Source organism: Astyanax mexicanus, chromosome 18, assembly GCF_023375975.1.
Source record: "Astyanax mexicanus isolate ESR-SI-001 chromosome 18, AstMex3_surface, whole genome shotgun sequence".
NCBI classification, from domain to species: Eukaryota; Metazoa; Chordata; class Actinopteri; order Characiformes; family Acestrorhamphidae; genus Astyanax; species Astyanax mexicanus.
The window spans coordinates 5,771,626-5,797,600 of record NC_064425.1 but is presented as its reverse complement, the minus strand read 5'-3'; the positions used below and the strand labels follow the sequence as shown (position 1 = coordinate 5,797,600).

The 25,975-nt window shown below is 39.3% G+C and overlaps 1 protein-coding gene and 1 long non-coding RNA gene across 15 annotated transcripts in view; one reads left to right on the top strand and one right to left on the bottom strand.

Annotated features, from left to right (window-relative positions):
* Window positions 1-24,920, top strand: part of LOC125782619 (uncharacterized) — a 50,301-nt gene extending 25,381 nt beyond the window's left edge. For both annotated transcript variants that reach the window (XR_007425341.1, XR_007425342.1), the window contains 2 exons: window positions 23,840-23,896; window positions 24,818-24,920. This is a non-coding gene — a long non-coding RNA (uncharacterized LOC125782619). The remainder of the gene's footprint in view (window positions 1-23,839; window positions 23,897-24,817) is intronic.
* phldb1b (pleckstrin homology-like domain, family B, member 1b) overlaps window positions 1-24,976 on the bottom strand; it is a 171,998-nt gene extending 147,022 nt beyond the window's left edge. For 12 of the 13 annotated variants that reach the window (XM_049467221.1, XM_049467223.1, XM_049467224.1 and 9 more), the window contains exon 1: window positions 24,892-24,976. In XM_049467221.1, the coding sequence (XP_049323178.1) occupies window positions 24,892-24,966 (75 nt within the window). In that variant the 5' untranslated portion in view covers window positions 24,967-24,976. Of the gene's footprint in view, window positions 1-14,559; window positions 14,872-24,891 lie in introns of those variants that run through there. The other variant, XM_049467227.1, reaches the window with a different exon arrangement.
* Window positions 24,977-25,975: the final 999 nt, after the last annotated feature.

Here is a 25,975-nt window from a genome sequence, read left to right as displayed (position 1 = left end):
TCTGTTCTATCTGTTACTATCAGTAACATCTGAAGTCAGACTTCACCTCTTTTTGAACTGCTGCTGATGCTGTAGCATTGCTGAGTAGCATCACAGCGCTAACGCTCGGAGGAAAGCGCTGCGACTCGGTTCTGATACATCAGCTAACAGACACAGCCTTGTGCTGATCCACATCACCCTAGGAGTGATGTGAGGAGAGAGCGCCATCTACTGTACCCACCCAGAGAGATCACGGCCAATTGTGCTCTCTCAGGGCTCCGGCAGCTGATGGCAAGCTGCATGAACAGGATTCAAACCAGCAATCTCCTGATCATAGTAGCATCCCACACATTTTCAATCAGGGATAGATCTGGAGGTGCAGATGTATTAGTATCGGTGTCTTCAAGACAAGTTCTTGAGATGGCGGCAGCATGTGGACAAGCATTGTCTTGATGGAATCATATAATTCAGAAAGGTATTGCCACTGGTTGTATGACCACATTAATGCAGTGCTGGTCTGTAAAAGTCTGTATGAAAATCTGTAATGAAATCTAAAGGTGATCTGACACCAGGTCTTCTGGATGTGTCTCCATTGGTCGCCTCCATTAGGACAATAGCAGGACTGCTATAATCCTGAGTCACTCCATAAGAGCCAGACTCCTGATTTTATTCCTGTTAGTTCTTTTATTCTGGATGCAACCTACAAAAAATAATTAAAACCTGTCTTACATATTTCCTTCTGTTGGCTGCTTTCCTTTTTTCTGCCTCAGTGCTTTTAAGCCAGGCAGTAAAAAGGTTACGAGACGTGTAAGAGCCACCTGGTGTTGGTTTATAATGCTGAAGGGAATCTCTGGTGTTCTGCACTGAAGCTTCCTTGTTTGTAGAGACTGAGCTCCACTGCAGTTTGACGAATCAGGAAGCTGCCTGCCCTGTGAAGACCCTTAGACAAGTGCAGGTCACAGGAACACGATCAAACGTGTCTTTAGGCATGTTTCTGGTAATGTCAGTTAAAATATATAGCCTTCCTTTAGAGGGAGCCAAGAACTAAAGGAAGCTGTAAACTGGGCTGTATGCAAAAAGAAGCCTGGAAGAATGTAGGCAGGGCAAAACTCATGTGGAGAAGAACATGGCCTTTATTATTTTTACATAAGAATTGTAAATTCTGTAAAATGACTGTTGGTGACCTAAAAATAGTATCATGAGCTTTTACAAAAAACAGATATATTCCAAAAATAAATATTAGTCCTAATGGGCCTACACAATTAATAATCTTTTATTAATACTTCATTCCAGTCCTGATCAGATCAAATTGGACTAACAAACCCTAAAACTACTGCTTCCCCACACTGACCCTCCTCTGCGCTCTGAAAAACCAGCAAGCTTATTGGCCGTTTCTCCTCAAAGGCGGGACTTTCTCCTTGATCTGGCACCATGATTGGTTAAGAAACACAGCGATCAGTCACCTTAACAATAACGTTTTTAAAATTGTAATATAATACGGAAATTTACGGGAAAATACTAATACGGGAGGACGGCGGGAAAAAGGAGTAAAATACGGTAGTTTCCCGGCCAAAACCGGAGACTTGACAGGTATGAATTCTGTGTTTTAAAAAAAAAGTCGCACAATTTAGAATGATCTATAATCACACAGCTCTGGCCTGCACAGTGCTTACTGCACACATGAGCTCCTCCACTTGTTCGCATTATGCACCTGATGTAAGGTGACCATATTTTCATTTGGGTAAACCAGGACACCTGGCTAAATGACATCAACACCTAATTTGCATAATACATGTTTTTAAAGCTGTAAAGGATTATGGTTGTGGGAGTGAAAAAAGTGTGTAAAAAACATCCTAAATATGTTAGAAATGATGCAAATGAACAACTTCTGCTTTTTAAATAGGTTTTTACAGTAACTTCATTTTTACGTGAATTACATAAATGAGTTTTTTGAGATGTTCTTAAATGTTATTATAACAGCAGCAGTTAGACTGAACTGTTATTTCACGTTTTTTTAGGGTTTTTGTTTGTTTTATTTAATTTATTTACGTTTTCTTAACTTTTCTTTATTTTTAAACCTATCGTATACAAATTGTTCAGTGGTTCAATAGATATTTAGTTTTTTACAAAGAGTCAGACACTGACTGACTGAGACTGTGAAAGTTAAATTCAGTCGGGGGGAAAAACAAACGTTTGGTCACCCTACCTGACGTGCAGCACTGTGTAGCTACTAATAGGCCAACAAAATGGAGACAAATGACATTAGATGAGCAAATTTTGGCCTATTGCATTAAGGAAAGTCAGAGGTATGGAGCTACAGCCTGAAAATGTTTTTTAAAAAGCAAAATTTAACGCTCTACCTCAGGGCTGTATGATATATCGCTTAAGCATCGTCATTGTGATGTGCACATGCGCAATAGTCACATCACAGGACGTGTGATGTCCACGAATGCAATGAAACCCCTTTCTTGACACGAGAAATAGATACACAGCATTCTGAGTGAGAAGCCGTCTCTGTGTCTGCTGCTGAGAAGGTGAAGGAGCGTGTGTAAACACGAGGTAACCACATGGCCTCCACATGGGTGCACATGTGCTTTTTAACGCAGCGCAGACAGCCTGTCGAAAGTTGCGCACAGTTTTGCGCAGATATTTCCAGTTACACCTGAATTCACGCTTTTAATGCCAGGAAAAAGCACTTATTTACCATTTAAAAGGCCATTTAAATGCTTGATTATTGTTGTTTTGCTGTTTTTCTCGGGTGGCTGTGGGGCTGGTGACGTGACGGGTCCTGTATTGTGTAATATCCCGATATACATAGCCGAAAACAAAATGAAACCAAACAAAAAATGTAAACAAATCACAAATCCTTCAGTTTCATATCAGCCCCAACACCAGACTCTGTTTCATTCCTGAAGGTAGTGATTATTTTAACAGTAGGCCCAAGCCTGCCATGCATCCAAATTCCAATCTTTCTCCCACAACAATACACACATAGATAATTGAGGGGATTCTCTAACTTCTGGAATCATGGGATCCCATCACTGGCGCGGAATAAAATTCCAGTTCGACCCGTAATTACAGAGTCACATGGTGGGTGACAGCACAATAGCCGTTCCTGTACAATAGCGTAATACTGAGGGTGTGATCCTGCCCAAACCACAGCTCACTGAGATAGCCATCCTCAAAGGGAGCAGAGCAAAGAAGTGGAAAACAAGTGGCAGAATAAAAGAACAGCAGGAGACTGGCAGGTCTATATGTAGACTTCCTGTAGGACTCCTGTAGACGAGCAGGCTGCTTCCTGTGAACCCGTGGTGTGGTGATCCCTCTTGAGGCAGAGAGAATGGTACATCACTGTGCATCACATTGTTGAAGCATGGCTGACTGTGTCTGATATATGAGAAATACTACCGACACAGACAGTATTCTGAGGCAGAGAGGCACCCAGTCATGTCTGAAATGATCTGCAGTATTGTTGCCCTGTTAAAATGTGTAGTTCTTATTGTGAAAACATGCTTGCAAGTTTAAAGGAGAACTCCGATGTAAAATGGACTTTTGTTGTAGTAAAACATGATTAAAAAAAAGTACTTACCTTTGATTAATAGCTCACCTCCGTTCTCCCACAGCGTTCAGAGATCCAGAAATTTTAGGTTTGTCCAAACACCCTTCAGACTTGGTGAATTGGGGCATAATTTGCCCTGATAAATCGTTTTTTTCCACCGTTATCCAGCTCAAAGTAGCTCCTCACCTCCTTGCTAGAATCCGTAGAGTCCTGACATTTAAATTGAGGCATTAATAACTTAAAAAGTGCACAAGAAGCTTATTAAAATCCACTGTTTACATCCTATAACGCTAGCTTTAGCTCCAAGCGCTGAGATTACTGAACTGAAAATAACATAGACATATATATACATAGACTCCTTCTGGTGTCGGCTGCTACACTATGCGGAGTCTATATCGTATATATTTCTGTCATTATCAGTACAATGACGGTGGCACTCGGAGCTGAAGCTAACGTTATAGGATGTAATCAGTGGTTTTTAATAAGCTTCTTGTGCACTTTTTAAGTTATTAATGCCTCGCTTTAAATGTCAGGGCTCTCCGGATTCTAGCAAGGAGGTGTGGAGCTACTTTGAGCTGGACAACGGTGGAAAAAGTGATTTATCGGGGCAAATTATGCCCTTTATCACCCAGTCTGAAGGGTGTTTGGACAAACTGTTAAAATTTCTGGATCTCGGAACGCTGTGGGAGAACGGAGGTGTACTATTCATCAAAGGTAAGTATTTTTTATCATGTTTTACCACAGCAAAAGTCCATTTTACACCGGAGTTCTCCTTTAAGCTATAGCATCTCTTGCTGCTTCATCCAGTGACCACCTTCTTCTTTGAACTGTCCATTTTAGAGGGGGTTGCCAAATATGGAACACAATAGCAGACAAACACAGCATGCTCCATCTTCGGCACCCTTTTAAAAAGGTCCATGATCAGAGACGTAGTAAAACGTAAATATTGGCAATGTATTTGATATATGATATAAGACAGCTTGGAGCACAGAAGGACTACAAGACGAATGCTAAGCTGGATAATAAGCTAGTAGAGATGGGTGGTTAAAGTTGTTTCAACAACTTTACAGTACTCGTACTCAGAGGTCTGAGTCCAACTAGGTTATCAAGGCTGTGAGTATTTGAGATAGGTAAAGTGATCCAGACTAGTGCTGGCCATTACTGTAATGCTACAACATGCTAACGCTAACTGCTGTAAGTTACAACAGAGGACAAACAAATCTCAGCAGCAACCAGCAAAACAAAATAGATAGAAACTAATATTTGACTCTATTTATACTCAATTTAGTTACACGTGTTTATACATTTTGCGATATTACACACTTTCTCTCTTATTTGGTGCTAGAGACTGTAAAAAAGATGGACGCCGTGTCGCAGTTCCCATTCATTCAATGAAAATGAAGCCAAAATCTTCCTCCATGTTGGCGATCCTGAAACCCGAATCTGCGCAGTAGAGACCAGAGGAGGGAGAAAGACTGTGGAGAGACAGCCTACTCATTTAAATAACCCCGCCCCTGAGGGCTGCCTCCACAGAGCTCCCGCAGTCTATGGTCCCGTCCATGCAGTCATTGGTCCCACCCCGGCTAGGTGTAACCCAGCCCTTTTACAATAACCACACCTTTTTGAATTTAAAGCTGAATAACGTTTTAAACAACGAATTCTGTGGGGAAATAAAAATTAGACAATATAAGCAGAGGTTACACTAGCTGTTGCATTTAAATAAAGGAGGTAGAATTACAGTATATTGGAAAACGTGATTGAAAGTTGTCTGTTTTGCCATTGAAACCTAGGGGGATGGGTGGGGTTACACAGCTTTCTGCAACCGAACAGCAGGGGGCGCCCAACCTGTGGTGGCTTCACTTTTGAGAGACGATGCTCTGTCCAGCTATATACAGTCTATGCTTGGTGCATATTGTTTCATTAAAGATGTAGTTCCAAGCTTCCTCGCCAGAGCCGCAGAAAAGAGACTGCTTGGTAGATCAAGTAGACCCGAGACCCATTCGTCAGCTGTGAAGTGCGTAAACAACACAGCCTTAAATTCACTTTCTGCTCTGATGATGGGTTTGGGCTTAACTGAACTGTGATGAAATCCAAACCACAGGGAGATGATTTGGTCTAACCAAAAGTACTTCAAGAATAGGATGAAGAATCATCGCCTCACTTTCAGAGAAAAGAAAACAGTACCAGTGCTCACAGATTTACAGTTTGGGGAATTCATAAAGTGTGGAACTACTAAAGAAAAGCCTAAATAATCACAAACAATAAGTTTGAGTTAAAGTAATGATGGAAAGTCATGTTGAAATAATGTAGGAATTGGCAATATGACAATTATTTATGGTATTGCGTTACATTTTTTAATCGCAGTACACAATATGATTTTACTAGTTTATTGTTGATCTATACTGTAACTGTAGATTAACTCTTATTTATAAACAGGCACTACTCTACATTCTCCTACCTGTGTAACAAGAACAAATAAGAGTGTCACTTAAATGAGTAATACTAATAATAATAGTCCCAGGTTTGCACTGCTGTTATCTACAGGGGTTGGACCATGAAACTGAAACACCTGGTTTTAGACCACAATAATTTATAGTGGTGACGGACAGTTCTGGTGGAAACAGGAGAGTTGAGGTGCACATTGAATTCTGCCGTGATTTGATCAGCCGTGGTTTTATGTTTTTTGGATACAATCCGGGTTAGCACCCGAACATCCCTTTCAGACAGCTTCCTCTTACAGCATCCACAGTTAATCCTGTTGGATGTGATTGGATCTTCTTGGTGGTATGCTGACATTACCCTGGATATCGTGGGTCTTGATGCATAACAAAGACTTGCTGTCTTGGTCACAGATGCTCCAGCAAGACGTGCACCAACAATTTGTCCTCTTTTGAACTCTGGTGTGTCACACATAATGTTGTGTGCATTGCAATATTTAGAGCAGAACTGTGCTCTTACCCTGCTAATTGAACCTTCACACTCTGCTCTTACTGGTGCAGTAATGTGCAATTAATGAAGATTGACCACCAGGCTGCTCCAATTTAGCCATAAAACCTCCCACACTAAAATGACAGGTGTTTCAGTTTCATTGTCTAACCCCTGTATGAAAGTAGACAAGTACAGCTCTGCCAAAAATATGTAATTAATTACACCAGAAATATGTAATTGGCTTTCTGCCTTAAGCCACATGCTGGCATGCAGAGATATTGGACTTAAGCTTATTAAAATGTAAAGCTGTCTTTCATGTGTCTTTAGTGGGTGATTGGTAAAAGCACAGGCCTGACTAACACATCGCTGCCTGTGATTCTGCTCCCTGTAACCCCACCCGCGCACCCCCGTACGTTCAGGGGGTCCACAACAGTCAGTATATTCCAGCAGGGTCTTGCTCAAATGTTCCGTTGACTTTGGCTGTTTGTTTCCCAAAGACATGGAGCTCGACAGGCATTCCAGCGCTGCCGGCACAAAGAGTTCTTTTCAACATGCATAATCCCTGCAGAGGAGTGGGGAAGGGGCCTGGCCCTCCTCCACCATCAGCAGCAGCAGCGCACATTCACATGCTCACACACTGCCTTCAGCAGCGCAAGCCCCTGAGTGCTGCCCAACCTGCATGAAGAAACCGTTGGCTGTGTCTGAATAATGAATTCGTTCTGTGTTCTCCAGCACGTCGTACAGGGGAGCATGTTTAAAACTCTGTGTGGAAAATGAGCAAATCACAGTCTCTGTTCAATATCAATTCCAGGAATCCTAAACTTAAACTTAGTAAAAATAGCATGGTTCTAAATAGTGCTAAAAAAGAGCTCTTTGACTCATTTCTTGGTAAAGAACAATCTACAAAAGGTTTTCTGTGTATATAAGTAAGCATTTAACCATGCAAAGAAGAAATTATGATTCAATTATGGACCAATAAGTCTATGAGTCTACACAGAAGCACTGCTTTACTAGAGGACCATTAAAAACATTTGCTTTAAATTGTGTAGGTCACTACATAACAACAAATGTACATTGTTGTCTTACACCCCCCTAACAGTATATTTTCACACCTTACACCTGCGTCATTTAAATAGCAACAGAGCTTACAAATATATCTACGCTGATGGACATAGTGTTTTAAAATGAGGTGTGTTCTGGTAAATTTCTGCTGTATTGCTATCTTGACAATGGAAAACACAGGTGCACCACTGACTGAATACAGCCTAGACAGATATCAACAGTCAGATGTTCGTCGCAATCTTGTCATTGCAGGTCAGTTTCCTTTGCTGAGAAGCGCAAAAGTGTTTAATAACCGCAATTAAAATAGCAATCCACCAACGTCAGAGAGCACCTGGCTCTTAAAGGGAATGGAAAGTGACATGCTGATGGTTTGTTTCACATTACACATAAAACACACCCATGATTAAATAAGAGAATTAGTACATGCCTTTAACGCATTTCAAGACGTGCGAGATTATATGTGCTACGTGTAATAGCAGTGTAACCACATCCATCTCTTTTAGCAAAACTCCTCCCATTACAACCAAAACTTTTTGTACAAATTGCTGTACAACCAATGATTTCCACACAGCAATCAATTTTTATGTGGAGATGCATTTGACTACCAAGTGCAAGTGTAAATGCGTGTGGTTAAGGAAATTAGGTGTGTAAACGGAGCCTAATAAAGTCAAGCCTAGTCAGGACAGTCTGTAGAGCATATGTTTAAGGAAATGTTCCAAGTAGAGCATCCAGCCTCACTGCTGGACTCCCAGCCTCGAGTTTCTCAGCTAATCTTCAGCCTAAAACCGCTGACAAAGAAAATCCCAGAGCCTGGAATTCAATTCATCCACCAAGTGCCAGACAAGTGGGGCCTCCAACCTCAAAGACCATCACCCCCAGTCTCCCCCTAAAGTAGAAAGACGTCAGCACTCACCTTTTCACCGCTACAGCGGCAGAGCTACAATGAGCTTTTCCCACAAAGTCAAGTGTCCTCGAGTCACCCCCTCTTTCTCTTCCTCAGCTAATGTTACGGCACACATTGGTAAGCAGAGAACAGACAACAGAAGAAGCCACAAACACAACCCAGACCCAGTCTGAGAGGAAGAGAGAGAAAGAGAGAGAGAAAGAGAGATAGAGTGAAAGAGAATAGGGGAATTTCACCAGTCTGGACACTACAAAAGTAAAGGAGGAGCAGCAGAAGAAGGAGGTGGTGGTGGAAGCGAGGGAGAGGAAACAGCTTTGGAAACGTCTTTAGCTAATGGAAATCTCGTCAATGACCTCCTTCCTCCATCCTGCTGCTGGAGATCCTCGCTTCTTTCAGCTCTGCTTTAAAGCACATCACTTTCTGTTGTTATGAAATTTCACATTCAGGCATTCAGGCCTCCCTCACATGATTTCAGTGTTTACTAAAAAAAAAAAGAGGTACTAGTGATGGCCACAGTTTGACCCACTGTGTGCTCTCTGGTATGTGGATGTCTATTAAAGCGACACAACAGCTGGAGGCCATACTATGCACTCTGAGAACTGAAGGCGCCAAAAAGCTTTCTTTGTAGCTTTGGGTGCCATAGAAGTTCATCGCTGCTTCAAAGGAACCATTCAACAGAGACTTTTTTTTTCCTAGAAGTGAAAGCTTTAGTGCAAGTTCTACCAGAAGACTCTGGTATATATACACAGCCTGGCCCAAAAATAAAAAGTCTTCACCTGGATTTAAGTAAGTAAATGATGTGAGGTTGGTTGGTTGATGCTGCAGTTGGTCTGCAGGTTTAGGTTCAGCAACAGTATGTGCTGAAAGAATGAGGTCAGCTGACTACCTGAATATACTGAATATAGACCAGGTTATTCCATCAATGGATATTTTTTTCATATTCCAAGATGACAATATCAGGATTCATGGGGCTGGAATTGTGAAAGAGTTCAGGGTTCAGGGAGCATGAGATCATCATTTTCACACTCGTATTAAGAGAGTTCACCACAGAGTCCAGATCTTAACCTCATTGAGAATCTTTGGGATGTGCTGGATGGAGAAGAGCTGCTTTGTGCAGTGGTCAGACTCTACCATCATCAATGCTGCTGCAAGATCAGGGTGAAAAATTAATCCAGCAACACTGGATTGAAATGTGTGCAGCAATCAAAGCTAAAGGCGGTCCAACTAAATATTAGAGTGTGTGATCTTTTTTTTTTTTTTTTGGTGGCGACTTTGTTTCTGGCCAGCCATAGTGCTGGGCTTTAAACAGCATTGGCTTTACCAGAAGAGACTCTAATGCATGTCACTCATGTCTCAACCAATCATCAGCTTCCATATATTTTTATAAGACCTCCCTTTATATACCTAATCTGCTTTGATGACTCTCACTGGCTAGTGTGTAAACAGTGTGTAAACAGTGGGTAAACAGTGTGTCGAGGATGTCTCAGAGCGAGTGTGTTTGTATTCAAGAGCAGAGTGGACAGCAGCAGCGTGAAATGCAGATGTTACAGCTGTTAAGCCGCCAACAGCTAACGCTCTTCCAGCTGGTAGTGAGAGTAAGACAAACACAGGCCTTTCACATCTGAAATCTAACAGATGATTAGCAGAAGGACTAAATCTTCACACTGTATTACAGTTATACTCTTACTCATATGACACAAAATAAAATGCTCTCAGTATTAAGTATAGCTTTTAAACAGCTTTTAGACAGTGCAGCATTTATAAGCTGACTGATGTTTACCTGTTTATGCAATATTAGTAAATATCACTACTAAAAATGTATTTGTAATCTAAAGCTCTACCGCGGGAGATTGCTGGTTTGAATCCCAGTCATGCAGCTAGCCGTCAGCTGACATAGCCCTGAGAGAGCAAAATTGGCCTTGCTCTCTCTGGGTGGGTACAGTAGATGGCGCTCTTTGCCCTCATCACTCCTTATCATTAATAATAAGTTATAACACATACATAGAAAGGGCAACAATGACCTGTTGTTTGCCAAATAGTGAACCCACAGCCATCTATATTGTTGGCCTTTCTATGTGTTATAACTGATTAAAAACCATTTATAAACCCTTTATAAAGGTAGTCTTATTTTAAAGTGGTACCTTTTTTGCTGTGTAAAGCGACATAAAAAAAATCACAAAGCTGCGTATCCGGTTGGGACTAAAGTGATTTACTGCTATGTTATTTTAAAAACGGTAGTTACAGTGCTGGTTTACTCACCACAGGACTGTGGGTTCAACGCAAGAATAGCATGGCTGACCCTGTGCTCTGACCCCTGCCGTCTGAGCTGGGATGTGTGTTGGATAAGAGCTGGGAAAGTAAGTAAACCCACTGTTTACTTGCTGTTTTGGCACACAGCAAGTAGGAAGCAACCTTTAAACTCATTGAGGCTAGAGAAACCCCAGTAATACATGAGGAACAGCCACCATTAAGAAAGAAAACACATCAGTAGGATCTCAGAGGGTCCATAAGACACTACACTGTAATCCCTGATGAGTTAAGTGAACTCAAACAGTTTGAGGAAAGTGTCTGCCTGTCATGTAACAGTTATTGATAGCAGAAATCTGCATTGGTTTATTAGTGGCCGTTGTAGACTTCAGTCAATGTAAAGCCATGCTCAGCAAAGATAACTTGTTCTAACAGCCTTTAACACCAAGGCAAAGCAGCTGTAGTCCAGTATACTGTATATCACAAAAGAACTCATAGTAGACAGTAGTCTGTGGGGGGAATGACTACACATTGATGGTGGGCAAAGGGAGAAAAAAAGACAAACGCATTATGCAAATAGATCAGGGGACAGCAACAGGCAGCCCGCAGGCCAGATGTGGCCTGTGAGGCTGTTTGAACTATAATAAACAAAATAATGAAAAAAATGAAATAAAATGCTTCTCTGGTGAGCGTTTGTTTACATTTCTCCCCTGTTTCTCTGTCGCGCTCGGTGTGACTTTATTTTTCCACCTTTTTCTGTTTTTCCCGGTGTTTTTTCCCGGCTGTGTCCCAATTCACTAGCCAGGGCAGCGGTAGTGTATTAAACCCCAACCCTGATGACACGGGTTCGATCCCACGTGAGGAGCGGGAGAACCTTTGTGTTTATTTATTTATTTTTTTCCTTTCTTCTTGGGTTAACCTGCTTTGAGATCAACTGTTCTGCAGTTGGGTTCAACAACCCTCTGGGCTGGAGAGCTACTAGTCTGTAGCACTCCATCCCATTACACTTCCTTTTTCAAAACCACGTAATGGCTTGGACAATATCTGGCCCGTGGCCAAACTTAATTGCCAACCCCTGAAATAGATGGTCCTAGAAACCAATGAGAAATATGTTTTGCTCGAGATTTCACTGCAAAAATAAATAAAACAACCCAAAATCACCCTATTTCATACAAATGACTTATTGCAATCAGTGATTACTTAATTACATAATCAATTTATTTTAACTTAGAATACGCCAAAAAGTTGATCTTACACAGATGAACTGAGCGCAAACCTTCTATTAATCTGAACTAAGATTGAGTTAGTTTGACATAATCAGCATATCTTCACTGTCCAGTGAAAAACAAGTATCTCCATTTTTGTTGATTTTTAGTTTACTACATAATTTGAACAGACAATCTGTCCCTTGCACTATGCCAACATTTCTTGATGAATGGACCAATAGAAATACTTTAAAATGACCTGAAATTAACTCTTTTTACATTGACTTCCATTGAAAGATTAGACGTTTTTTTCTCTCTCCTGTAAAGTAGCTGTTTTGGAGATAATTATTTTTAATTGGACAGATATTCAACGATATTTTATCCCAAATTTCTGTAGTATTTAATTTATGTTAACTAAATGTACTCAATAGGTAGTGCAGTTAGATTTGCTAGTGAAGTTAAATTCTCAAAAACACAAAAACAGAAACTCCAAGACCAAAATAAGCAACTCTCATGACCAGATAAGAAGAAGATGGATCAACACCAAAGTAATGAATCGAAAAAAAGAAATCTAGGAACAAAAAAAACAATTGGTCACAATCCAAAGCAAACCACATACTGTAATAAAAACCAGTCTGTACTAATGATGTGATGTTTGACAGATGGAGGGAGATGAATCAGAACTGCTCAGATTTTACTTCCAATATCCCTAAATAACCTCAGAACCAGAACATTTCAGCCTGTTGAGAGAATCTGGATCAGAGTGCAGACAATTAGTCGGGCACATGGAGGGTACGCCGCAGAATTGGGGTCGAGGGTAAACACTGTGACTAGATTATTGCAGTGCTGTCCTCATTGCTTTGACAGCACAGAACAAAGCCTTGATTATTAGAACCAGAGGCCAGAAAACCAGGGGAACTGCTTTTTTCTCACTGCTGAGCTTTAAAAGTGCATCTGATCATGGAAAGCTCTCTCTTCTGCATCAATGGCCTGCTCTGTTTGAAGGAAAGCTAACCTGGCTTTGACCACGTTCTTAAGCTCTCTCTTTTTCCTCTCTCTTATGATCTTCTTCTAATCCATCTCTCTCAGTAGTTCTGCAGTAAGTTTTCATTTTTTCATTCTTTAAGCAGCTCAGATAACAAGAAGATGGCCCAGTTTCTTAAAGCTAAGCTTTCCAATAATGCTAAAAGGCAGAAAGCTCATAAAAGCTGCTAAATAAAGTCTAAATAAGGATATTTTGGTTGAGGTTGATGCATTTGTTACACTGTATAAATGTCTTTCATCATTAACAACACAGATTGCATCTTCATTTACTTCATTAACACTGATTGGTTTGTGGAGGAGCATGCATTGGTAGAATGTTGTCAATTTAGCATCTTATTTTTGATTAGACATAAAGGTTACAGTTACAGTAGATACAGGAATCACCCGCATAGCCTTTTAAACCCATATCGCTTTGTGACAAGCGTGCACATGAAGGGGAGTCCGTTTTTTGTTTTTTCGATACAAAACCAGTTGTGTTCTTCTTCTATTATTTAGTTTATGATAGTATCCTGTCTCTATAATGTCCTGTAATTGGTCCGAAAGTCTGAACCGGAACAAAATTCAGTTGATCTGTACCACCTCTTCAATTTTGGTTCTTTGGTCATTTTGGTTTGGCTAGCTTGATAGCCTGCTTCAACTTCCATTAACTTGTGTGAAAGTCCACCCAATCCAAAACAGTCCTTTCACATTTCAAACAAATTGAATTATGATTTGGTTCATTCAGACCAGGACCACCTCTTGTGGTTAAACCCAATTTTTAACCTAATTAGTGGCACCTTTCACACTTGCTATTTTGGTTCAGATGGTAATAGTGTTCCTCAGATTCTTGCAATTGGTTCAAAAGTCTAAACCATCCAAAAACAAGCGCTTTCACACTGCAAACAATCTGAATTAAGGTCCAGTTGATCCAAACCAAAACCACCTCTTTTGGTATGACCAGACTGTCATTCAGGGCACCTTTTACACTTGCTATTTTGGTTTAAGTTGCAATAGCCTGCATCTACATCATGTAATTGGTCAAAAAGTCTAAACCATCCAAAAACAAGTGCATTCACACTGCAAACAAATTAAATTAAGGTTCAGTTAATCAAGTTTGAAACCACCTTTTTTGGTTGGTAGGACCAGACTGTGATTCGGGGCACCTTTCACACTTGCTATTTTGGTTCAATGTGCATAGCCTGCCTCAACATCCTGTAACTGGTCAAAAAGTCCAAACCATCAAAAAAATGAAGGTTTATTTGATCCAGGCTAAGAAAGGCTCTTTTGGTTGGAGTGTATTTTGTTTTTTGATCCTTTCTAAACCAAAATAGCAGGTGTGAAAGATGCCGCAAACCATGGTTTGGACTAAAGGGCCAAAATATGGTCCAACCAGAAGGAATGGTTTCAGTCACAGGTACGGACCAGATGTGAAAGAACCCTAAAACAACTCTTCCTAGGATACTGAATTTGTTCTATATGATGACGATGACAGTACTGCCAGTATGAAAAGATAAGAATGGCACCACTAACCACAACTCCATTATCAGTGTCCTCTCAGACAGTTTGTATTCCAATTTAGCCTTCTTCCGCTTTACAAAATATAAAAAATAAAAGTATATTAAGAAGATCTTAGAATGCAATTTAAAACAAACCTGTTGACCCCTCTGAAAATATCCAAAGAAATCCAAAAGTAGAAGAAGAAAATGAAGAAATTTCAAGTTTGTGGAAGCATGGAAGAGGTGTGTTGTCGGAGGCTCCTGAAAGTTTTAAAATTCGACACGCTGAACACACTTTATTCCAGTTGTGAGTTTCTCTCAGTCTCTCTCTCTCTCTCTCTCTCTCTCTCTCTCTCTCACAAATGCACTTCCTTCCTCTGTCTCTGTCTGTCGCTATCTCTTCTCCCCACTCAGTCTTTCTTTCTGTCTTCTGGCTTTCTTCCTTGCCTTTCTTTTCCCACTCGTTCCTTCTATCTCTGCTGTTCCACCTCCTTCTCTCTCTCTATCTCTCTCTCTCTCTCTCTCAGTCTTCCTGCACCATCAGCCAGCCCCTCCTAGTCCAGCACAAGGCCATCATTATGCCAGTCAAAGAAGTCCTGGCTTGTTCTGCGTCCTCCTGCAGGGATCTGGAGGGAGGGGGACCCATTTAAAGCCCTGCAGAAAAAGTCAACAAAGCCCTCCAGCTCTGCTGCTCGTGGCCAAAAGTCACCTGCGCTTCAGTGCTCCTCTGCTTTGGAGAGCAGCCGAGTGCACCGGGGGGCTTTTCTGAACTGGAGGAGAGCCACAGCTCAGTAAAGTTTAGCTCAGTTCAGTTCCTACCTACTGCTTTAGTGAGTTACACATGCTGTCCTGGAGGATCCAGCAACAAAGAACCAAGACTGAACATTTTCTGACTGCACTTTTTATAGCATGAGCAGAATAACACAGACACAGGCAGCTGAGAAAATGATGCTTGTTCTTACAGCCTACAGCACAGAGACCAGGCAGTTAATCATTATATACAGTATGATCTGATGAAAGTTTACCTCAGGTAAGCATTACTGAGTAGCATCACAGTGCTAACGCTCGGAGGAAAGCGCAGCGACTCGGTTCCGATACATCAGCTCACAGACGCAGCCTTGTGCTGATCAACATCACCCTAGGAGTGATGAGGGGAATGAGCGCCATCTACTGTACCCACCCAGAGAGAGAAAAACCAACTGAGCTCTCTCAGGGCTCCGGCAGCTGATGGCAAGCTATATGACCGGGATTCGAACCAGCGATCTCTCGATCATAGTGACAGCACTTTAAACTGCAGGACCACTCGTGCCCCAAATAGCTTGACATTTTCATGAAGATAAGTAAACGAATAATTAATGTGTCAAAATTAATTATTTTTAAAAAACTGCTTTAAAACTTAAAAAAACAAAGAATATATATTTTTAAAAACAGCATTACTTAACAGGTAAACTTAATAATAATGGTGACAATTAGCTGTAATTACGACAGTTAAAAAACCTTAAATGTTAAATGTTTCAACTAATTATTAATTAATGCTAAATAAGACATTATTAAATATTTGTAGTAATTTTAAGTAATGATTAATTACGTCTTAATTAATGCTAATAAATAATTTTGAGTCATGAGTACTGTTAATTAATGTACCCTTATTGTAAAGTGCAACAATTCAACCTAACCAGGCAGAACTGTGCACATGGTAAAATCATTCCCCTATTAAAGAAAACTGCATAAAATGTCAAAAAAAAAGTGAAAAATGAACATTCCTCTGTGATTACAATAATTAAAAATATATATTTTTACAGTGTTCCCCTGAAACTGAAACGACTAAGCTAATGATGCACGGTATATTCATATTGACCCACTTCACATCAGGCCATATCACTGCAGGGATTTGCATAATGCATGCTGGGTATTGTAGTAAGATTTGAAATTGTGAATTCTGTCAAACCAATTACACTGAGTGATGCAAGACACAAGAATACTAGCTACAGAATACTATACATAACCTGACAAACGAGACATGAAATGCTAGATTTAGACCAGGCTCCTTTTTTAAACCATCGCAAAGAAGAACATGCATTTCATTTATGTTCATTTCTCTCGCGGCACGGTTTGAGATTGCCGGTGCTGCTGGACCGCGCCTGTGTTTAGATGAGATTCAGCTGCTGTAATTGGCCGATGCCACCATGAGAGGTTCACTCTAAGCAGCACGCTATTCAACCTCATCCAAAAAAAAGAAAAACAGACTGATTCACACCAAATGAACCGTAGAACATCTATTCAATCTGCTCCTTTGAAAAAAATGCCTCTGATATAAACCAGAGCAGAATGTGAGGCCTTACAGATATTTACAGTATGAACCTATAAAACATGGTGGTGTAGGCCTCATCACAAACACACACACACACACTCACACACACAATCTCTCTCATGAAAGCTGCCTGTATGTGGGCATGGCTGGTGCATGGTTAGTGGTCTCTCTCAACCAGTTATTAAAGTGTAATTAGCAGTGAGATTTCTGAGCCGTGCTCTGTGTTCAGTGTAAAGGAGAGGGTGGTTCAATCCGTCACAAATTCAGCTGATAAACACTTGTTTGTTCACACCACACTGTGGGCTTTTATGACACTGTATCTTTTTAATTTGGTTTAGCTAGATTTACATTAGCTGAATTGCACCAAATAAAAAGTATAAAATCCAGATGTTGAGTACACAAATGGTATATTACTGATAAAGTATCCAGCCCCTGGTCATTTTCCTTCCCAATAAAAAAAAAAGTTGTGATAATGAAAAAAATGTATTTTATGAACAGTACAAGCCAAAAAACAGATTTTGACATTTAAAAACAATTGAATTTCTAGCACTGAATTTTTTTGCATTGAATTATTGCATATATCATTTTGTTGTAAGTAAATTAATCATCCAAACTATGAAGAAAAACAAATGAAACAGTCACTATGATCAGGAGATTGCTGGTTTGAATCCTGTTTTCGTAGCTTGCCATCAGCTGCCAGAGCCCTGAGAGAGCACAGTTGGCCTTGCTCTCTCTGGGTGGGTACAGTAGATGGCGCTGTCTCCTCTCAATTCATCACTCCTAGGGTGATGTGGATCAGCACAAGGCTGCGTCTGTGAGCTGATGTATCAGAACCGAGTCGCAGCGGTTTCCTCCGAGTGCTTTGTTAGTCTTCACCCTCCTGGTGTTGGGGCATCACGAGTGATTACTAGGGAAGTCCTAATGTGTTGGTTGGGTAATTAGTAGGGGTGTCACGATTAAAATTATGTCATGGTCTCGAGCATCGAAGTCAAAAAGAGGATCGATGCGCGCTACGCAAATGGCGCAGCACACTGTAGCCGCATTGTGACTGCTCAAAGAGCAGCCCTTTCTCCAGAGAATGTGGACAGTCTCATCTACTTAAAGAAAAACTTAAAAAAATATACAAATAACAGTTGTTTTGTCCAGCCTCAAATATGTTAATAGTTTTGGTACCTTAAGGAGCATCTTTCTCTCAGATAAAGTTAATAATATATCTTTATTAAAGAAAAAAACTTGTCATTCTTAAGTCTTATTTTTCACGTTATAGTAGGATAGAGTTCAGTTTGTTAAGGCTCTAATTGTTCTATTATTTTGTACATGACTGTTCCTGTATTTTTTTATTATTTATTTTATTTTGCCCATTGCTGTTTTAATAATGCACACTGCTGCTACCAAAAAGAAGCCACTAGATGGCATTGCATATATATCTTAGTTAAATTATTTAAAATTGACCATTAGTGCCTAATGTGGTGTATTACAGATCACTTGTATCACTTTACATCACTTATATCAAGCTCACCTTTTGAAATAAGCCTTTCTGCTGTAAAAAAAAAAGAAAAAAGAAAATCAAGAATTGAATCGAATTGAATCGAATCGAATCGTGACGCTAAAATCAGAAATAAAATCGAATCGAGGAATTAGAGAATGGTGACACCCCTAGTAATTAGCAGTGTAAATTGGGAAAAAATGGGTAAAAAATGGTATAAAAGTGTAAATTATCTGTATTCTAAAAAAAAATCCTGGAGAATTTCTTCAAAAGTAAAGCGGCTTTCCTTCAATGACCCATTTTCCTCTAAATATCTCCATTCCTATCTCAGCCACCACAGCGCAGCCCCGAAATAAAAGCATGAAGCTGTATTTAGATCACTGATAGCTGCAAATGGGCTGTAATAGACCTGGTCCTCTATAAGTCTTTCATACTTACTGAGGGTGTTGTCTTAATTAGACTCCAGTGGCTGCGTGTTTCAGCTGAACCCAAAGAGACTGGGGGGACGGGGGGACGGGGGGAGTGCTTTTCATTAGAGATAAAAAGAACCAAGCTTTTACTGTCACCCCTCCCTGCACACACACACACACACACACACACACACACGCACACACACTTCTGTTCTCTTTAGTACTTAGGCTCTTTGTGCTCATATATATTTCCATAGAGAGAAAATGTTTGATATTAAGACTGTAGTAGAGGGTGTGAACATTTCAATTCCCCCTGTAACAGATGGAAACTGTAGCTACAGTACAGCATTAGGGACCATATTCCCAGAGTAAGAAGGCTGGTCTGGGATCAGTTCATGACTTTTACACACTATTAAATAAGATCACATGGACTGATAAGGCCTGATCTCAGATCAGTGAGCTTTCTGCGCTTCCTGTACACTTCCTGGTCCAGATTTCATCAGTTAAATAAAGCCTAATCTGATCCCAGGCCAGCATTCCTGAGCAAATGTGTGGATTACCTAAACTAATATGGGCCTGTATCATTTTTTAAAAGGTTTCTAAATGTCTGTTATATAGTAATGCACTTTTTTCCCAAAAAACGTAATTTGTGATTATGAAAAAGTATATATTTTATATACAGTACCAAATCAAATTCAGTGTTAATAATACACATAGAATTATTAAGTAAATGAAAAAGTGTAAAACAAACCAGAATATGCTTTATATTTTAGATTCTTCAAAGCAGCATCTCTGCTGGATTTGAGGTAGAGTCACCTGGAATTCAGGCTTTCAGTTAACAGCTGTGCTGAACTCATCAAGAGTTAATTACTTGAATTTCTTGTCTCTTAATAATGTGTTTGAGAGCATCAGTTGTAAAGTAGTGAAGAGGTAGAGTTACAGGTATACAGTGAATAGTGAATATTTGAGTAATGTTCTAATCCTTATTTGGCAAGAACTTTCGGTACCACTTTAAAATAAGACTACCTTTATAAAGGGTTTATAAATGGTTTACAATTAGTTTATTAATAGTTACTAATTGAGTTGTAAATGCCTTAAAAATCATTAATAATCAGTCATAACACACATACATAGAAAAGGCAATAATATACATGGCTGTGGGTTCACTATTTGGCAAACAACAGGTCATTGTTGCCCTTTATATATATATGTGTTATGACTGATTATTAATGATTTTTGAGGCACTTACAACCTAATTAGTATCCATTAATAAACTAATTGTAAACCATTTATAAACCCTTTATAAAGGTAGTCTTATTATAAAGTGGTACCGAACTTTCTTTAAGAAATCCGAAACATTTCAAAACTTTAAAAGTATCCTCAGGTGAAGTCACTGCAAAGACCATCAAAAACACTGTAATGATGAAACTGGCTCTAATCAGGACTACCACAGGAAAGGAAGAGCAAGAGTTTCCTCTGTTTTGTACAGGATAAGTTCATCAGAGTTAACAGTTTTAGAAATTGCAAGTTAACAGCACTTCAGATAAGAGCAATTAAATGCTTAACAGTAACCTTTAAGTTACTACATGATTTCTTATGTGTTCCTTCATAATCTGGATCACTTCAGTATTCATTTACTACATAGGAAAAAAATCATATATAACATTTGTGTCCAATGTTTTTCACTGGTACTGTAATTAATCAGCTATGGGTTAAAGAGGGGGTGTCCAAACTACGGCCTGTGGGCCATTTGCGGCCCGTTTCCTTTTTTGGAGCGGCCCGCGAGGTATTTTAGAAATAGAATGAAAGTTGGGCCGCTGTTACACAGGTTTTTATAATGTGAGATTCAAAGTTTGAACGCTAGGTGTCAGAAACGGGCCAAAGAGTCTAAAAGTGGCGAGAGTGTTCAGTTGTTCCGCAGAAAAAGGGCAAATGAGTCTAAAGGTTGCTGTAATTAAGGATTTTAATATTAAGAGACATCATGAAATGAGACTTCAATTTGAAAAATCTTAGTTCACACAACACTGTCAAAGATAGATAAAGATAGTAAGTCAAGTAAAATGGTGTGTAAATGAAAGTAATCAGGAAAAAGTATTATTCAAAGTGGTATATTTCATTATTTGTTTTACTACAGAGTCTGTGGCCCGTGACTTCAAATATGTTTCTTCTTCTGGCCCCCAACAAAAAAAGTTTGGACACCCCTGGGATAAAGACATTTTTGAAAAGTTATTGTAGCTATTAAAAATTTCTTTCTGCCATTATGTTACACTCTCAGAAGTGTGTATGTCTGCTGTTTGAGCCAGAAACTCTCAGTCTAGACACTAGTATATGATGCTGTAAGATGTGGTTGTCAACATCTAGTGACATTCTTCTGTTTTGCATGTATATGTGACGCCATACATGTGTTTCCAAAATGACATACAGTGCTGAATCTACTACCCCTGCCTTCAGTAGTACATCTACAACCTAATTTTAGATCTTCTGTTGCAATTCTTCTGTTCATCTGTTCCTGGTGCTGCATGGATTCACTGTGTATCAACAGTGTCCCCTAGTGGACCTTGTGTAACATATCCTCTATCCAATATAAGAGATCACTCTTATAAACCTCTGGAATATATTCAAGAGGAAGATGGATGATCACAAGCCATCAAACCACCAAACTGAACTGCTTGAATTTTTACACCAGGAGTAAAGGCATAAAGTTATCCAAAAGCAGTGTGTAAGACTGGTGGAGGAGAACATGCCAAGATGCATGACAATTGTGATTAAAACCAGGGTTATTCCACCAAATATTGATTTCTGTACTCTTAAAACTTTATGAATATGATCTTGTTTTCTTTGCATTATTTGAGGTCTGAAAGCTCTGCATCTTTTTTGTTATTTCAGACTTTTCTCATTTTCTGTAAATAAATGCTCTGAATTACAAAATTTTTATTTGGAATATGGGACAAATGTTGTCCGTAGTTTATAGAATAAAACAACAATGTTTATTTTACTCAAATATATACCTATAAATAGCAAAATCAGATAAACTGATTCAGAAACTGAAGTTTTCTCTTAGTTTTTTCCAGGGCTGTATATTGCTTTATAGATAGCATATACAGAAACACCACTCCACATTTCCAAATAGGTCTAAACAAAGTAGTGGCTTGGTTGTGTAGTATAGCACAGTGGTGTAATTGTGTTTTTCACACATTAGTGTTACTGTTAGGTCAAGCAAGTTCTACCCCCAAAAATAACCAACTGAGAGCAACACTGTGGCCAGAAGCTGACCACTTAGGCTACGTTCATATTACCAAGCTAAAGTGAATCAAATCTGATTTTTTTTTTTTTGCTCAATGTGGCTCAGATCTGATTTTTTTCATGGCTGTGTGAACGTGCCAAATCCATTTTTTTTATCAGATTTGAGTTATATGGTCCTTATATGGTCTTAAATCTATGGACATGCGACATGAATGTGAAATACTACCAAAAGATAAAATGCGTAAAATAAATGCTGTAAATGTAAATGTTTCTGTATGTTTATTTCAGTTGCTATAAGGTGCTTATGTAGATGTCATGTAGCCTTCTAAACTGTGCCCTACAGTAAAGTGTTTCCCAACATTAATTTAAGACACTACCATACATTGATGTCTGGTTTTAATAGTTATATTCTTATGTCAATTCAGATTTTTTCATGGCTGTGTGAACGTGTCAAATCAGATTTTTTCAAATCAGAGTTGAGTCACTTTCATATGTTCTAAATCAGATACGTAACCAATCCATGGACATGCAACATGAATGTGAACGGTCAAATTAGTATTCATGCATCTTTTTGCTTTTACGCATTAGCATTAGCGCTACGTGCTTCTCTCTCGTACCCACACATCTCTTGGTGCAGCTGTTCCGCTATAGCTGCAAAAACAGCAAAAGCAAACCGCCTGACCTTTTTTCACCTCCTCGACCTGAGCATGAACTTCACACTCGATCCATGCAGGACCATGCTCTCTAACTGTACACCAGCCAGATAGAGCTGTAAGAAAGGTGTTTCCAATAAAGTGGCCAGAAAAGATTCAGAGTTAAGAGTTACTGTAGCTCCTCCAGGTCCTCCCCTGTTTTCACACACAAATATAACACATCCAATCCAAACCCCCCCCCAACTAAATGTGAAAACAGTGCCTGCGTGTTCCAGCGTAACAGCAGAGTGTGAAAAAGACCCCAGACAAAGACCCCCGAGCCGGCAGGACCACTGTTTGTTCTGTTTGATGGGTCACGCAGAAGAAATTCCTCATGGCCACTCAGAATGAGGCTAATTTCCCCTCTTTCTTCTCTCTCTCTCTCTCTCTCTCTCTCTCTCTCTCTCTCTCTCTCTCTCATTCTATTAATCTCCATCTCTGTATCTCTCTCTCTCTCTGTATCCCACTCTGTCTTTATCTCCCTGTCTTGCTCTCTCTCTCTCTCACTTTCACTTTCTCATACTGTCTCTCTCATTCTCCCTCCCTCTCTTGCTCTATGTCTCACTCTCCCTCTCTGTCTCTCTCTCACTCTCTGTCTGAATCTCTTGCTGTCTGTCTCGCTCTCGCTCTGTCTTTATCTCTGTGTTTCTCTGTCTCTCATATTAGGTTTCAAGTCTCTCTGTTTTTCTTTCTCTCTCTTTCTCTCTTTGTCTGTATCTCTCATTGTTTGTCTCTTTCTCTCTATCTTTCTCACTTTGTCTCTCTATGTTTCTCTGTCTCTCTGTTTTTCTCTCTGTCTTTCTCTCTCGCTGTCTGTGTCTCTCTCTCTGTCTTTCCCTCTCACTGTCTGTCTGTCTCTCTCTCTGTCTGTGTTTGTCTCACTCTCTCTGTCTTTCTCTTTCGCTGTCTGTCTCTCGCTGTCTATCTCTCTCTGTTTGTCTTTTTCTCTTGCTGTCTGTCTCTCTCTCTCTGTCTCTCTTTGCTTGTCTTTTTCTCTTTGTCTTTGTCTTTCTCTCTCTCTCTTTCAATTTTTCAATTTAAATAGCTTTATTGGCATAATTGCAATTAACAAATTTGGCCAAAGCAATAAAACAAGTACTTAATATACAAAAGGTAAAAATATAACAATAAATAAAATTAAATCTAAAGGAAACCATATAGATAAATTAAAAAATAGATAAATGGATAAGATATCAATAACAGTGTTATTATTGTGTTAGTAATTATTCTCTCTTTCTATTTCTCTCTCTCTCTCTCTCTCTCTCTCTCTCTCTCTCTGGTTATCTGGGGACAGTGTTGCTCAGGTTGATCTCGGGGGGAAGGCAGGGAGCAGCTGGGAGAACAGTGACAGGTGATGAAAAACTGAATTTCACTCTTTATTTCACCCGGGAAAAGCTCAGAACTCACTTTTACGATGAGGGGTGTTCACTACTACAGTTCACCATTTACAACTGACTGAAACTGAGAAACAATGGTACCAACAGTTCTCAGTTATACTGTTAAAAGGGCACTACTGGGCCAGATCTCGTCATTAGCTCTTTCTTATATCCTGACATCACACTATGTTTTTTTCTGTTATGGTAGATGGTAAACCATGACTATTAGAGCCAGGCATTCAGTTCAGAACAAAACAGCAAAAACTCTATTAACCTTCATTAAACCCCTTATTATCTTTATATCTAAAATCAATTTTGACCCAAATAAATGTTTTTTTTTACCATTTTACCAAGCAGATATAGCATTAATCCCAACCATCAAACTTAACGAACATGCAAATATATATATATATTTTTTTTTTTCTAAGTAGCGTACTTCTAGTATACTTCGTTGGGTATAAAAATATATTTTAATATATTAAATATTTAAATGTGTTACACATTTACTTAATTTTTTTTTTAATTAGTAGTAGTAATTTAACTAGTAGTGTAACAGTGTTTTTACACACTTTGCTAAAATCTGATAAAATTTGATAAAAATACAAAAGTATATTTGGAAAAAAGTGTTTTAGAAGTATATTAAATTACATTAAACGGTAAAAGTGTACTTCATAGTAGTCTATTTTTTAAAATACACTATATTGTACTTAAAAAAAAAACTATATATATATATATATATATATATATATTATATGATCAAAGTTTACGTTCAAATATTTGATAAAAGCATAATATTAATGTACTTTTAATATATTTTAAGTATATTTACAGCATACTTAGACATTTCTCAAAATGTTTTAAGTACAATTTGGTACTTTTTTTGCATTTTTCACCAGGGAATGAATACTTTGTGGCAGAGCACATCATGTTAAACATCATGATAAGCTGATGAGAGAAAGGAAAGTTCTACCTGAAAGCGAACCTTCTTCAACATCATGTTCGGGTCCAGCTTGGCCGGCTTGTCTGAATCCACAGTTGTAAGCATTAATTCTGATCTATATTCCCATTGGTTTCCACAGTGAAACTCCAAGATGAAATGTATTGCAGGTCTTCAGAACCAGGGTAAAAGATAAGACAGAATTTGTAGATATGAATAAATATAAACAGTATAGACGTGGTGCTGCTGGTGCTGCTGGTGCTGCTGGTGGTGACCTGGTGTCTCACTCCCACTCACTCTCATGTAAACCCTCAACAAAGCCTGGCCCTGAGCTTATCTGCTTGCTCATTCATCCGAAAGAACGGCCCACCCTCTTTTATGACTAGAAGAGCAGTCATTAACACCCTTTCCTCCACTCCCACCCAAAGAACCCCCCAATAAGAGTACAGTTCACCCCCCTCTCACCTCAACACCCACTGGCCTGTACAAATACAGCTGTTTTCTCATATCAGTCCCACTGTAGAAATGTGACTGTGCTTCGGGTACCACTTTAAAATAAGACTACCCTTATAAAGGGTTTTTTAAATGGTTTATAAATTAGAGTATTAATTATTATTGACAGTGATGGGAATAACAGCGATGAAATAAAGATGTTACTAATGCTGATACTTTTTTCAGTAGTGAGTAATCTAAATAATTACTCTGACTGTCACTATAACGCCGTTACCACTTCCCACACCCTGTTACTGCATGTTACCACTTAAGCAATGATTGGCTAAGGTATAGTAAGATTACGTCTTCAGCCAATCAGAGAAAATAGGTGGGTGGGTGTTTAGAGCGCGTGCACAGTGGCGGGTGTTTACAGCGCATAGTGAGAGATGGCAAGTGAGGAGGACTCCAGCGGCAAAACAGCCTTTTCCAGACGTAAATACCGACACTATTTCAAACTCACTGAGGTTATCAGGACCATCAAACCACCAAGCTGAACTGCTTGAATTTTTGCACCAGCAGTGTAAAGCATAAAGTTATCCAAAAGCAGTGTGTAAAACTGGTGGAGAAGAACATGATGCCAAGATGCATGAAAACTGTGATTAAAAAACAGGGTTATTCCACTAAA